This window comes from Ovis canadensis, chromosome 15, assembly GCF_042477335.2.
Source record: "Ovis canadensis isolate MfBH-ARS-UI-01 breed Bighorn chromosome 15, ARS-UI_OviCan_v2, whole genome shotgun sequence".
NCBI classification, from domain to species: Eukaryota; Metazoa; Chordata; class Mammalia; order Artiodactyla; family Bovidae; genus Ovis; species Ovis canadensis.
The window spans coordinates 84097366-84112982 of record NC_091259.1 but is presented as its reverse complement, the minus strand read 5'-3'; the positions used below and the strand labels follow the sequence as shown (position 1 = coordinate 84112982).

Below are 15617 nucleotides of genomic sequence, written 5' to 3'. Positions count from 1 at the left end.
AGGCCAGAGTGGGAACAAGCAATACTGCCAATGGCCGCAAGAGGGCGCCCTAGTCTTTCTGGCAGAGGCTCCAGGGACCAAGAGCTGAGACAGGCCAAGTGGCTGTGATTCGGTCACCCACTCGCATCTGACTCTTTACGACCCCATGGACTGCAGCTCACCAGGCCTCCCTGTCCCTCACCATCTCCTGGAGTTTGCCCAAGTTCATGTCCATTGCGTCGGTGATGCCAAGTATTTACCTCTTTCCTTATAACCTGAGCAGAATGGGCAGGCAAAAGGGATGAGAGAGGGCACAAAGCCCAGACTTTGATATCCGGATGGGGACAGAGGGCCGAGCTAGGTAGAGAGAGGGCAGGGAGAGGGGGCTGGGGTAGCAGAGGCATCCCAAACTGCAGAGGGACAGTGCATTTCTCCAGAGTCCCAGGGAGGACCTCAACGTCCTCCCTTCCCTGGCCCACAGCGGAGGGACAGGCCCCCGAGGAGAGAAGGCAATGCCCTCTCCTTCCTGCCCTACTCCCGGGACAGCCAGGAACCAGAATGGCCTGAAGTTAATTGCTAGGGAAGAGCACTGGGCTGAGAACATCCCCAAGCAGGAAACCACGAAGGGGAACCAAAGCCTTTGAAGATGTTACTTGGCTCCTCTTGTTTATCATCAACCTGGGATCTGGTGCTCCTGTTTATAGCAGTTACCTCCCTCTACTATTTCTCTCTCTCTCTCTCTTTTTTGGGCCATGCTACGGGCATGCAGTAGTGTCCGAATCTTTGCAACCCCATGGACTGCAGCCTATCAGGCTCCTCCGTCCATGGGATTTTCCAGGCAAGAGTGCTGGAGTGGAGTGCCATTTTCTTCTCCAGGAGATCTTCCCGACCCAGGAATGGAACTCGGGTCTCCCGCATTGCAGGTAGACGTTTTACCGTCTGAGCCAGAGGATAAAACATCTGCCCGCCATGTGGGAGACCCGGGTTCAATCCCCGAGTGGGGAAGATCCACTGGAGAAGGAAATGGCAACCCACTCCAGTATTCTTGCCTGGAGAATCCCATGGACAGAGGAGCCTGGCGGGCTACAGTCCATGGGGTTGCAAAAAGTTGGACACGACTGAGTGAGTTCACTCACTCACGGGCATGCAGAACTTCCCCAACCGGGGATGGAACCCATGCCCTCCACAGTGGAAACTCGGAGTCTTAACCCCTGAACCATCAGAGAAGTCTATTTCTCTCTTCACCTATTTATTCACTTATTTTATACAGACGGTCCCCAACTTGATGACAGGCAGTCTTAGGTTTTATAACTTAACCGATGATGGTGTGAAAGCGAGAAGAACTCTGAATTTTGGCCTTTCCCTGGCCTAGCGATGCAATGTACGTACTCTCCTGTGACGCTGGGCAGGGGCAGCTCCTAGTCGGCTGTGCAGTCATGAGGGTGGGACAGGGACAACCATTCTGTTTTCACTTTGAGTACCGTGTTCAAATCAATTACATGTGAGATTCAACACTTTATGAAGAAACAGGCTATGGGTTAGATGATGATGTCCAACTGTGAGCTGATGCAAGTGTTCTGAGCGCAGCTGAGGTAGGGCTGGGCTAAGATATGATCTCTGGTAGGTAGGGTGCAGTCAGTGTATTTTTGACTTGATATTTTTAACTTACAGTAGATTTTATCAGGACATACCCCCCCTGCCCCACCCAGCAAGTGAAGGAAGAGCTGTATTGCAATGTAACCCCAGTACCATAGGACTTATCCTTGCAGAGTGCACAGGGCGGTGTGTTCACAAAGCCACACAGTCACCAGCCCCATCTAATTCCAGAAGCGGCCATTCTTGCTGATCGGCCTGCTCCCGGCCGCGCCAGGGCTGCCAGGCCAAGCGCCGTAAGCATCTCCCCTTCTCAGCCACAGCCAGGACTGTTGGCTGCGGAGGGCCTGCCCTTCCAGCCCCAGAACTGGCCGCCGCTCTCCATCAGCAGCCAGGCTTGACTGTCAATGCCAGCTCCCTCTTTTGAGATGGGCGGCTGGGGAAGAGAGAGGGCACAGCCCTCGGAGGTGTCAGGGTGAAGCAGGGCAAGCCCGGCGTGTGCTCTGCTTTGACCCCTGCTCCTCGGGGGGCTGACACGTGGATGGGGCTAGTTGGGGGAGGCAGGCGGTGCAAGGGCTTTCTCTCTGAGGGACAGGTAGCCGGACCCTGGCAGCACATGCGCGTGGGACTGAAGTGTTTTCCTGACTGCAGGCAGTGGGCCTGGCTGACAGAGAAGCCAGTTGGGTCTCAGCTGTCATTGTCAGCCCTGCTCCTCTGCTCAGCCGGAAGCCTGGGAGTCCTCCTGACATCCGGGAAACGCCCTCTTTTGCCCACCACGTATCAACCAATCACCCGGTCCAATCAGTCCTGTTCCAGAGGTTTCTCTGGAATCCGTCTACTCTTTTCCACTTCCACGGCCCCCACTGATGCCCACGTCCACCTCCTCTTCCAGGACAACTGGACGACCTGCTACCTGGCTTCCGGTAACACTTTTGCCTCCTTCTAATTGGGTATCCATACTGTGGTCAGAAAAACTTTTTTTTTTTTTAATTAAATTTATTTTTAAATGAAGGATAATGGCTTTACAATATTGTGTTGGTTTCTGCCAAACATCAACATGTATCAGCCATCAGTTCAGTTCAGTTCAGCTGCTCAGTCGTGTCTGACACTTTGCAACCCCAGGGACTGCAGCACGCCAGGCTTCCCTGTCCATCCCCAACTCCTGGAGCCTACCCAAACTCATGTCCAGCGCACTGGTGATGGCAATCCAACCATCTCATCCTCTGTCATCCCCTTCTCCTCCCGTCTTCAATCTTTCCCAGCATCAAGGTCTTTTCCAATGAGTCAGTTCTTCACATCAGGTGGTCAAAGTATTGGAGTTTCAGCTTCAGCATCAGTCCTTCCAATGAATATTCGGGACTGATTTCCTTTAGGATGGACTGGTCGGATCCCCTTGCAGTCCAAGGGACTCTCAAGAGTCTCCTCCAACTCCACAGTTAGGTTTACCTATGTTCCCTCCTTCTTGAACTTTCCTCCTACCTCCTTCCCCATCCCACCTCTCTAGGTTGTCATAGAGCCCCGGTTTGAGTTTCCTGAATCATATAGCAAATTCCCATTGGCTACTGGGCTTCCCTTGTGGCTCAGCTGGTAAAGAATCTGCCTGTAATGTGGGAGACCTGGGTTCGGTCCCTGGGTTGGGAAGATCCCACTCCAGCATTCCGACCTGGAAAACTCCATGGATCGTATAGTCCATGGGGTCACAGAGAGTCGGACACAGCTGAGTGCCTCTCGCTTTCACTTTTCATCTATTTTACATATGGCAGTATACAAGCTATTTTACATATGGCAGGATACATGCTATTTCACATATGGCAGGATACAAGCTTCCATGCTGCTTTCTCCACTCATCTCACCCTCTCCTCCCTCCCAGAAAGACCTTTTTAAAAATGCGAATTAAAAAAATAAATAAAAAATAAAATAAAAATGCGAATTTGACTGTTTTACAAGCCAGTTTTAAACACTTTATGGGCTTCCCCTTGTCCTTAGAGCAACATCTCCCATCCTTATCCTGGCTTATGAGCCTGTATGCCCTGCCCTTGGCCCCCGCTCGCCTTTCTGGACTCACAGGAGGCCCCAGTCAGTGTCCCCCACGATGCTCCAGCGTGGCGGGGAGGGCACACGGCAGGCCCTCAGCCAGTGTTAGTTGAACGAGAGGGAAAGTGTGAACTCATAACTAACAGCGGTGCGGCACCCTTCTCTTTTCTCCTGGCAAGGTGGCATCCGGGCACTATTTAAGAGGGTGGTTTATTTAAGAGGGACGAGCTAGAGTCACAGAACAGGGGGTCGGCGAGGCGGAGTCTGCAAACCAGGATGTCAGCTGACGACTACCTTCAGATCCTTTAGTGGGAAGAGAGGATGAAGGGTAAGTGGCGCTGGGCCACGGCTCTTGAAGGGCTGCCTCTGAGGGAGACGCCACAGGGTTCTGGGAGACTGCCTCCAGAAGACTGGAAGCCGCCCAGCTCTGGGATGATGGCTGCTTTGTGAGCAACTGAGCTGCCTGCTGCTGGAGATATTCAAGTGGAATACTTCCCCAAAGTCTGAGCGGGCTTCTTCTGGCTCTGACAGAAGGGCACCCCAAGGGCGGAGAGAACTAACATCTGGTAACTCTGGTCTCACTGGGGAGAAGTTTGCTGTTGAAAAACCTCACAAAAAGGTGCTTTTAGAAACATGGAATGCCACACCGTCCATCTCCAGACTAGCGCTGTGACCCGTAAGAGTCCTGGGCATCTGGCACTGGGATCTCACAACTGTGGAGAGAGGCAGGCAGGAGGCTGCGGCTCTGTCTCTGCCCGTGGTGACTGTGATGACCCCAGGCTGTGGGCCCTTCACCTCACCGACAGCGGCTCCACCCTGAACTCGAACCTGGCCCCACCCGCTTGAGGGTCAGGAGGAGGAGTTTCCTGGCTCGACACCCCTTCCTGCCAGAGGCCTTCTGCTAATGTGCCAGCCGCTCCTGACACCTGGAGGAGAGGGGCCCGCTCCAGCTTTGAAGCGGAGCCAGCAGGGAGCGGCTGCCAGCGAGAGTCTGTACTGGGTCGGGGAGGGACCCTGGCATGCCAGCCTCGGGGCTGGAGAGAGGGGGCTCTAGGGGAGAAGGAGAGGCTGGCTCTGAGCAGAAACATGTGGAGGGTGGAGTCCAGGGCAGCGGCTGGAATGGAGAAAGAAAAGAGCGCTTGGCAGGGTCTGAGCCCGTCCCGAGGGGGCTGGCTGTTCTTGCCCTCCCATGCTGACTTCCAACAGCTGGGATGGGCTGGCTGGCTGGACATTTGGTGGGTGCCAACGAAGCAACAGTTTTCAGCCTGAATCTGCGACTTGCCAACTTCCTATTCTCCCTTAAAGGTCAGCATCCCCGGGTTGAGTGGCAGAAGATGTATTGTTTTGTTTTGTTTTGCAGGGATCCAATCCCACCCAGCTCTAGAACTCCCTGCCCAAGTTTCCTTTTCTCGACAAGTCACGTTTTCTCTTGGAGCTTTAGTTTCCTCATCTGTAGAGGAGATGATTCTAGTTACCAATTCACAGGATTCTGGTGAAGATTCAATATGGTGATACGCTGCGTCTATTCTACTGTTATACATTACTGGTATATCTACTGTTATATATTACTGGTATACATAGTAATGACTCAAAATCAGTGTTAGCTGCCATCCATAAGTGTGTTCTAGCTGGTTTCAGGTGATGGAAGAGCTCAAAATAGCGAATAAAAATATAGCTCGGAGGAAGTGCAAGTGCCTGGCCGGGCACAGGCTCTCAGGCGGAAGCGAGCTATCCTGTTTCAAGTCCACTTCTGGGGGGCCGCCGGGGCTGGCGAGAAGCCTCCCATGCCGGCACTTCCTCTGGGAGGTCACATGAGCTGCACTGTTCATGGGTGAAGGTGAAGGGTGTCTCCAGGCCTGTCTGGGATCCCGGGACACCTCCGTGGAGTCTGCCTTAATGTCAGGGCCATGAGTGAGGGCAAAGCCACAGCCTGGCTGCCTTCTCCAGGTATCGCCACGGTTCTCTGCAACACTTCCTTAGGGCTGCCCGCCCGCGGGGCTGCACTGGAGACGCCCCCTGCGCGGCAAGAGCTGCTTCCAGTCCAGGCCCTCCGAGCAGCGTGGGGCCGTCCAGGTTGTGGTCTCCCCGGGCTCCGGGCCGCACTTCCGGCCCCTGCCCTGCAGTGCCTGAGAAGCTGGACCCAGAGAGCCTGGGCAGCAGCAACGGCTACAGCTACACAGCGTCCAGTAAGGGCTTGCTTGGTTAGCGCTGTGCGTCCGGCATTGCACTTTCTTTCCCGTTGATCCTCTGATGTGAGATCGATGGATATCTTCACTGAGAACACAGGGGCTCAGATACTTGACCAGGGCTTTCAAGCCAGAAGCAAAAGAGCTGTAATTTGAACCCAGGCCTCTCTGACTCTAGTCACAGCTCCTGGGCCAGCTGCAGCTGCTCCAGGTGAGACGTGGCTGTGACGCCTTCCACCGGGGTGGCGCTGTCCCTTCTCCCACTCCTGTAGAGCTGCGGCCCCCAGGCGGGCCGGACGCCGAGGCCTGGACGCTGCTTCTTCCTTGCAGATGCCATGAAGGCTCCGCTCGGCCATTTCGGCTCCATGATCCTGGTCTCTCCCCAGAAGCCTCGTAGCTGGGGCTGGGGGCAACTGTTCCACTCTCCACATCCAGTGCGTGGCCTGTGAGGCCCCCCCGTCTTCTCCCAGCTCCCCGGCTCCTCAAACTCCAGGCCCCCTGGCTCCCCCATCCAAGTCCTCACTGGCTCCTTTCCAGGTTGCTTACTTGCCCGAGACGGCCTTTTGCTCTCCCTGCTCCCTTCCTAAATCCTGCCCACCTTCTTCCTTTCACTTGTTTTTCTCTTTTTTATATTTTGAATTACAAAAGCATGATAACACATTTACAGGACGCTTGGAAAATACATATCAAAGTTACATAATAGTTTCACTATATATTACAACTACTTTTTAAGTAGATAAATTAAGATTTTTAGTTGGAGTTTCAATATCAAACTCTCAAAAGTAATAGAATGAATACAGAAAAGTCGAAGGATGGAGTAGAGCTGAAAAGCACCGTGGACCAGTTCGACACAAAGCTGACACAATTTTCACGCAACAGTAGGGTATAAATTCAAGCCACCACAGATCGAAAACTAGAAGACACTGGGACACATCCAGGGACATAAACCAAGGTGGAAAAGCTTCGTGGTTTAAAGGCATTGAAATCACACAGAGTGTTCTTTTATCCACACCTTTTGCATTTTAAATACACTATTTAAAACTTCAGAGAATTACACAGAATAACAGAAAAAGCATCTGTGTACCCACTAGCTAACTTCCTCTCCAGTCTTCACGTTTCCCCACCCTTGCTTCAGTGTTTAAAAGCTTTGTAAGCGATTACACGTACTGTTTAGAACACCTGGACACCCTCCCTCTACCTTCCTCCTCCGAGATCCTGCGGGAACTTGAGGGCTTAGCATTCATTCATTCACTGAAGCTTGGGCTTGGCAGCCCTCTGCGTGCTTTCATACTGCTGTTGACTCACACAAACGTTGACATTCTTAAAGCATGATACGGCTTCGGTCTGCCTGTTCTCAAGGCTCTGCGCATCCCTCTGCAACTCGCCATTTTGAGATACATCAATGCTGATGCATATGTATCTCCCTGTATTCACTTTATTATTTAAGAAAAAACATCCGTGGTATCAAACCTGAGTCCCTTGCATTGGAAGGCAGATTCTTAACCCCTGGACCACCAGGGAAGTCCCACCTCCCTGTATTCATTTTAGCTGCTGTACAGAATTCCATGGAATGGATTTAAGGCATTTTGTCCTTTCTATGGCCTGGCAACAGGCATAGGGCTTCACTGGTAGCTATCACAAATAATGCTGCCTGTCTCCTTAGACTCAGCCACACCTCGTGAACTTTTTTTTTTTTTTACTATTATGTAACTAGTTCCCTGCACATGGCAAATTCAAATTTATTTTTTCAGAACTTTCTGGAATTTTTTTTCCATTTTCCTCTTAAAAAAAAATTTATTGGAATATAGTTGCTTCACAATGCTGTGTTCGTTTCTCCTGTACAGCAAAGTGAAGCAGCTGTATGTATACACATATGCCCTCTCATTTCTTGAATTTTTTAAGATTTGCCCAAATGGCTTCCAAGTGATTATGCCAGCTTACACTCCCACTAGCAGAGTGTGTGAGTTCCCACAGTTCCACGTCCTCACCAATACGCGCATTATCTCACTCTAAAACTTTTGCCAATTTGATGACTGTGACGGGGTATCTCAACTTAACTGGCATTTCCCTGATAACTAGCGAGTTTGGCCACGAAAATATGCCCGAATGTTTGGTAGTTGTCAGGGTTTTCTCGTCTGTGTATTAGCTCTTCATGTCTTTGGACTATTTTTCTACCGAGGTCCTTCATTTTTTTGTTATGCTCTTGTAGGAGTTCTTTATAGACAATCTCGAGACTAAAGCAGTTCTGTAGACTGATTTGTTGTTAGTTACGTAGGTGATAAATATCTTCTTCAAGTCTCTGGCTTGTCCTGCAACTTTGTGTATGGTGTCTCTTGTTGGACAGACGTTTCTCATCCTCACTCTCCGCTGGGCGAGGGCTCCGCGCTTGCGCGGTCGCTGCCTGGGTTCAGTCTCTGCCAGGGCGCTCCTGCTTCCCCGCGGATGCTTCTTTCTCTAGAACGTCCGCTCCACGAGGGCAGGGGCTTTGTTTTCTTCACTGCTTTCATCAGCAGCAGGTGATGGCATTCTCCTTCAACACTGGCTGAATGACTGATTGAGTGAATGCAGTTTTGTGGTCAGCTTATCAACCTCGTCCATTGGGGATGGGCTTAAAGAATTTATACCTCGTTTAAGAATTTTTTAACTACCTGGTGGCGATAAAATATTTTCTTCTAATCTCTTTTAAGAGTATTATAGCTTTGCATTTTACACTTACATCTATAATCCAGCCTTCCCAGGTGGCAACAGTTGATAAATAATCTTGTGCCAATGCAGGAGACTTGGGTTCAATCTCTGGGTCGGGAAGATCCCCTGGAGGAGGAAATGGCAAACTACTCCAGTATTCTTGCCTGGCAGATGCCATGGACAGAGGAGCCTGGCGGGCTATAGTCCACAGGGCAGCAAGAGTCGGACAAGACTGATCACACATGCACGCATGGATTTTCTGTAATCTATATGAAACTGCCTTTTGCATATGGTCAGAAGTAGTGATCTAATTTTATTTTATCCTAGAGGATAAACGTCAACTGAAAAAAAAAACAACGCACAATGTGAGAGTTGTGAGTTAAGTTTTATTTGGGGCAAAATGAGGACTACAACCTGGGAGACAGCACCTCAGATAGCTCTGAGGAACTGCTCTGAAGAGGTGGGGCGGGGGGGGAGCTCAGTATATACTGGTTTTGGTGAAGGGCGAACATGCAATCAAGCGCGCATTGTTGCAGAAGCTGCTATTAGTCTTGTGAAGTTTACTGCTAGCCACGAGGAGCAGATGTCTCCATGAATGATTTTAGTGCTTTTCTAGGTATGAGGAGAGGCAAGGATTGGACTCCTAAAATCTTTTCTTGAAAACATCTAACTATCTGAAGGCCTGTTCTGCTAGTTTTTCCCAGAACACGGAGTGCCTCATTCCTTATGACCCCATTCAGGGTGTGTTGAAGGTCAGCTGCTGCAGTGGCTTAATCCTCGTAGAGACAGATGGCAAGTCCCAATTTTCAGTGGGCATTACGATGGCCTTGGGCTTCCCTGGTGGTTCAGATGGTAAAGAATTCACCTGCAATGCAGGAGACCTGGGTTCGATCCCTGGTTTGGGAAGATCTGCTGGAGAAGGGAATGGCTACCCACTTCAGTATTCTGGCCTGGAGAATTCCACAGATTATATAGTCCATGGGGTCACAGAGTCGGACACGACTGAGTGACTTTCACTGTCACGGTGGCCTTACAATAAGTCTTAGTAGTTGATAGGGCTAAGACTTAGTGCAAGACCATCAGGCTTCCCTGGTGGCTCAGGTGGTAAAGAATCCGCCTGCAACATGGGAGACCTGGGTTTGATTCCAGGTCTGGGCTGGGAAGATCCCCTGGAGGAGGGCAGGGCACTCCAGTATTCTTGCCTAGAGAATCCCGTGGACAGAGGCGCCTGGCGGGCTACAGTCCAGGGGGTTTGCAAAGAGCTGGACATGACTGAGCGATGAAGCACACACACAGAGAACACAGAGCTGAAGAGCAAGTTCATCTCTTACAGACCCTTCAGGTCCTGATCCAACATGTCTATCCCTGCCTTATGGACCAGCTTTTCCTACTTTACCAGGTTAGGCTGTAACCTGTTTATGCGTCCCTGCAGCACTTGGCTCTTCATTTAGTGTCTGCCGCTCTATCGGCAGGCAAGTTCCTCGAGGGCTGGAACCACATCTGTTTTGCTCACTGTCATAGCTCCTCCACAAGCACGATGACTGGCACATAACAGGCACTCAATAAGTATCTGGGAAATGAAAGGATGGGGAGGGAAAGGACCTTCTCTTTGGGTGAAAGACCTCTGGGGCAGCAGCGACGCTGTCAGATGGCAGGTCCGGCCTGGGAGGAGGGCTGAGCAGGGTGATGTTGCAGGCGGGAGGCATAAAGAAGGACATTCCAGATTTGTTCGGAGTCTACATGCTTTCAAAGCTCTGTATGTATTCAGCCTACAACCGTGGCAGAGGAGCTCTTCCTATTAAACACGTATTACTGATGAGGAAATGCGGCTTTCAGAGACGGAAAAGTGAGCTAAAGGCGATTTCAGATGACAAGAGTGAGAAGGAAATGCAATTCCTCTGAGTGCAATCAGTTCTAAAATGGCAGAATGAGATGGGCATGCAAAGCTCTAAAGAGGTTCTCCAAGAGTGGTCCCAGACCCGTGAGCATCACCTGAGAACCTCTAAGAAACATGAATTCTTGAGCCCCATCTCAGACCCCCTGAACTCTGAGGCGGGGCCTGGGCCATCTGTCATTTACTAAGCTCTGCGGTGAGTCTGGCACACTCTCAGTTTGGAGAGCCACTGCTTGAAATCTCCACCCTTGGGGCGAGGCTTCCTACACGTGTCCTGTGAGCCTTGGACGGGCCACAGGTGTGAGGGGCCCCTGGCCCAGGGGGTAACCACAGGCAGTCTTGTCTTTACCCTACTTTTTGTTACATATTATTTTCTGAGTGTTGTGAAGGGGAAGAAGGCCAGAAAGCAGTGCCTTAGGGAACCTAGGAACTTCTCACTTATTTAATTTTTACATTGAAGTACACTTCATTTCCAATGTTGTGCTCATTTCTGCTGTATAGCAGGGTGATTCAGTTATACACACATATATTCTCCTTTCAATATTCTTTTCCATTATGATTTATTCTGGGAGACTGGGTACTGTTCTCTGTGCTCTACAGAAGGGCCGTGTTGTTTATCCATTTTATATGTAACAGTTGCATCTGCTAACCCCAAACTCTCAGCCTATCCCTTCCCACTGGCAACTACAAGTCTCTTCTCAATGTCTGACTTCTCACTGAATTAAAAAGAAAAGTCTGGCAATAATAATACCAACATTATTTTAACAGCAAGAAAATATTATTTATTGAATGTCCATAATGTGCTAAGCAATTTACATATATATAATTTTGTTGAAATCTTACAGCCACCCTATGATGTAATTATTAGCCCCATTTTACAGACAAGGCAAACAGGGCTTAGAGAAGTTGAGAGAGATCCTCGAGGTCATGCAGTCAATAGACAGAGGTGGTGTGGATACTCAGGTCTTTCTAATCCCGTGGTGCCTGTGCTCTTAGAGGTCAGGGTTAACACCACTGCTTCTAACATTTTTGCTCTATGCCAGGCATCGTTTTAATCACGTGATATGCAGCTTCAATGATTACAACTATTACAGTTATTCCCACTTTACAGATGAGGAAACTGAGGCTCAAAGAAATTAAATAACTTTCCCCAGGATATAAGCTGGAACCTGGATTTGAACTCAAGAGCTCTGGCTTGAATCTCTCTGGTGGTCCAGTTGTTAAGAATCTGCCTGCCATTGTGTTCAGAGCAAAGCCCAGACTCTGCCTGAACACGACAGTCAGGCACAGGATGCCAGGAGCCTGCGCTGGATGGATACAAGCTGACTAACTGGAACACTCCTGATTCTAAGTGTTTGTCATTTCTATATTCTTCTGGCTTTTCTGAAATTTCTTGGATTTCTTTACTGCACATGTGTTGTTCTTACAACTTGAAAGGGAAAGGATGAAAGAAGCAAAAAAAAAGAATCTGCCTGCCAGTGCAGGGGACACAGGTTCGATCCTGGTCCGGGAAGATTCTGCAACCCGCAGGGCACCTAAGCCCATGCGCCACTACTACTGACCCCGTGAGCCTCAACTACTGAAGACCTAGGGCCCGGGCTCTGCAACGAGAGAAGCCACCGCAGAGAGAAGACCATGCACCGCGCCTGGAGAAGAGCCTCTGCTGGGTGCAACGAGAGAAAGCCCACACACGGCAGTGACGACCCAGCACAGCCAACACACACACATGAATAAAAAGGACCTTCCCTGAAGGTGGGGAGGGGTGGTATTAAAATACCATCCAAAGTGGCCTCTCACTTGTTAAAAAAAAAAGAAGTTTGGCTCTAGTTGAATTCTTTTAACTGTCAGGAAAGCCGCCCAGTCCATGGAGGATGGAGACGAAGATGGTGACCGTTTAGGGATACGGTAACTTAAGGACCTCCATTCTGCAGGAGTGGGGGATGGGGCGGGGCTATGGCCGGGCGCTGTCAGGGGGTCTGCTGGCTCTTCCCCCCAGCTGTGTTTCCGGCTCACACCTGCCGCCCCAGGTCTGGCCGAGGTGCCGACCAGGAGTTGGGTGCACGTGGGGCTGCTCTGTGCCCGGCAGGCTCTGGTGCACAGCTGCGTGTGGGTCACATTCCTTTACGCACACATCATCAGGGGCTGCCGCCTGCTCCCGCGACCTGTCCCCCCCTCGGGGCCACGAAGACCGTCCTCCAGGCACGGCCACTGCCTTGGGGGGGCCTCGCCATCCGCACCCCTGCCTGCAGTTTTGGTCAGAAGCCGGAGCTCTCGTGTGAGGAAGCTGGGATCCTGACCTTCAGGACGAGATGGGAAGAGCTCAGTCAGAGGGGCACATTCTGGGACGGATATGATTTTTCCACACACACACACATGCACGCAGCAGCTGGAGTAGGGTGGGGAGAGAACGGAGCTGGGGAGGCGGGGTCGACACCAAAGCTTGAGTCCTGAAGTCATCTCTAATTTTGTAGCCCGTCTCCTGACGCCTGTCCTGGGCCCTTCTGTTGTTGATTCTGGCGTCCCCACCATCCCTTCACGTTGCTGTCTATTAGCATGGACCGGCCACCATGCTTCCCCCCTGCTCAAATGAAAAGGGCTGAAGTTCTAAAGAACAAGAGGGTCTCTTGGTGGTGGTGGTGATGGGGAGGGGCGGTAAGCTTCTGACCACAACCAGGGGAAGGTCACTCCAGAAGCCCCTGGATATCAATACTTGTCAGAATCTGTGGATTTTAGATGGTTCTACCCCTTCTAGTCTAGCCTTGCAGTGCTAACTACATCAGGTTGTTTGGAAGCATCTGGGAGGTGGGTGGGGCCGAAGACCATACAGAAGGCTCGCCCTCGGGCCCACCCGCTACCTTTCAGGTGCAGGAAAGGGGGATGGCAGGCTGTGATCGGCACCCAAGCGATCCTCTTCTAAATCAGATGTGAAGCTCCTTGGTGGCGGGGTGGGTGGGTACAGAGACTATAATCTTATTCACCACTGCACCCCCAGTGTGCAGATTAGATCCTGGCACAAAACTGGCACTCAATAAATAGTTGATGAGCGGCTTGTCTGGCCGTCCAATGGTTAAGACTTCACCTTCCAGTGCGCGTTGGATCCCTGCTCAGGGACCTAAGATCCCACATGCCTTGGGGCCAAAAAGCCAAAACGTGACACAGAAGCAATATTGTAGCAAATCAGTAAAAACTTAAAAAAAAAACCACGTAAGAAACCTTTAAAAAATATTTGATAAGAGGAAATACTGAGAGCTGCTATGACATGGATGAACTTTGAAAGCCTAAGGCTAAGTGAAAGAAACCAGCCACAAAGGCCCACGTATCGCGTGCTTCCGTCTGAGTGTCCTGAACAGGCAAATTTACTGAGACAGAGTGTAGTTGCTGCGGGCGAAAGAGGATGGGCGGGGGATTCGGGAGCAGTGGTTGAGAGCAGCAGGGTTTCTTTTGGGGGTAATTAAGATGCTCTAAAATGGATTGTGGTGATGTGAGTATATGGTTGACCCTTGAACAACCTGGGTTTCAAGTGCGCAGGCTCACTTACATGCGGATTTTTTTCAATAGTGAATACACAAGGTGCAGCTGGTTGAGTCCATGGAAGCTGAACCCGCGTATACGGAACCATGCGTCTAGAAGTTCTGTGTGTATGCAGAGCGGACTAAGAGTTCTCCTTGGATTTCCAACTGCACAGGGGGGTCAGTGTCTCTTGCCCCTTCCTTGCTTACTAGTCAGCTCCACTCTGTATGCATACTTGATCAGCTGATTTAGGGGAGCTGGGCATTTAAAAGAAATCATTACTTAGACTTTACTGGAGCAGTTTTAGGTTCACAGTGAACTTGAGGGGATTTCTCAAATGCCTTCTGCCCCCACACAGGCACAGACTGCCCCCGTCATCAAAGCCCCCTACCCCGCCAGCACATTTGCTACAGTCATTGAACCTACACTGACACATTAAAGTTTAGATTTGCGCTTCACTCTTGGTGTTGCACATTCTATGGGTTTGAACACATGTATCTATCATGTATGCTGGGTCCTGTGTGCCATCTGACTCCTTTCAACCCATGGACTGTAGCCCTCCAGGCTCCTCTGTCCATGGGGATTCTCCAGCCAAGAATTACTGGAGTGGGTTGCCATGCCCTCCTCCAGGGAATCTTCCCATCCTAGGGATCGAACCCAGGTCTCCCACATTGCAGGTGGATTCTTTCCCATCTGAGCCACAAGGGAAGCCCAAGAATACTAGAGTGGGTAGCCTATCCCTTCTTCAGGGGATCTTCCTGACCCAGGAATTAAACTGGGGTCTCCTTCATTGCAGGCGGATTCTTTGCCAGCTGAGCTACCAGGGAAGCCCGTCTATCGTGTATAAGACAGAATATTTTTCTAAAAATCCTCTGTTTGGGCATTTTTCAAAAAGATTTTTGCTACACTTCCATTTGCTGCCTTAGCTCAGATTTTCAGCTAAATAAGTAAAAGTTAACTGAGGCATAGCCAAGCTACCTCATGTGCTTAAAAAATGTGAATAACAGTGAAACCAAACATAGAAATTAGGAGGTTCCAACTATTCTTGCCAGGTCTTCCTGGTTCTGGACTAATATTGAAAACCGTCTTTTAGCATAAATAATACAATTTATCTCCCCCTCAGTCGGAGTTTATCACCTTCACGCTTTCCAGCCTTGAACTTCACCCCCCTTCATCACAAGTCACTGCCAAAGCTTGCGCCATATTTTCTCAGAATGTCCTCTAGGGATGTTTATCTGTGTGTGTGCCCGTGTGAATGTGCGAGCCGGTGTGAGTGTGTTTGCCTCTTCATCTCACCACTCCCCCAACTTGATCTGCAGACCCTAAGGCTCCCCACAGAAACCACCAAAGATCATTTGGCTTCTTCCTGGAGATGCAGAAAGTGAATATTATGTTTTGGGGCAAATCCCAAATAGACCCCTCTCCAAATGCCAGTTCCTTCCCTATCGGTTTTACTCTCTCCTAATGTGTGTTTGTCTGCATACGTCGCAGTTATCTCTCAGAAGCCCGAGCCAGAGAGGGGGCTGAGTTTACTTCGGGAGCCCGGGAGACATACCTGGCGGCCTTCTGAGTGAGCTCCAGTGGGAAATCCGGGCACAGTAATTGCAGCAAGCAGTGATATTCCCTCATGGTCAGCAAATCTGCAGCGAAATGGAGAGGAAGGAGTCAGACCTCAGAGTGGGAAGTCACTGCAGTCTCTTCGGTCATTTCAGGGGTTTCAGACATACCCTAGTAGA

The 15617-nt window shown here is 50.4% G+C and overlaps 1 protein-coding gene across 3 annotated transcripts in view; it reads right to left on the bottom strand.

Annotated features, from left to right (window-relative positions):
• The window catches only part of CSTPP1 (centriolar satellite-associated tubulin polyglutamylase complex regulator 1), a 213966-nt gene that overhangs the window by 10406 nt on the left and 187943 nt on the right, over positions 1-15617 (bottom strand). For all 3 annotated transcript variants that reach the window (XR_011249271.1, XM_069554075.1, XM_069554076.1), the window contains exon 4: positions 15437-15521. Coding sequence is in view for 2 of the 3 variants with exons in the window: in XM_069554075.1 (XP_069410176.1) it covers positions 15437-15521 (85 nt within the window). In the remaining variant the exon portion in view is untranslated. The remainder of the gene's footprint in view (positions 1-15436; positions 15522-15617) is intronic.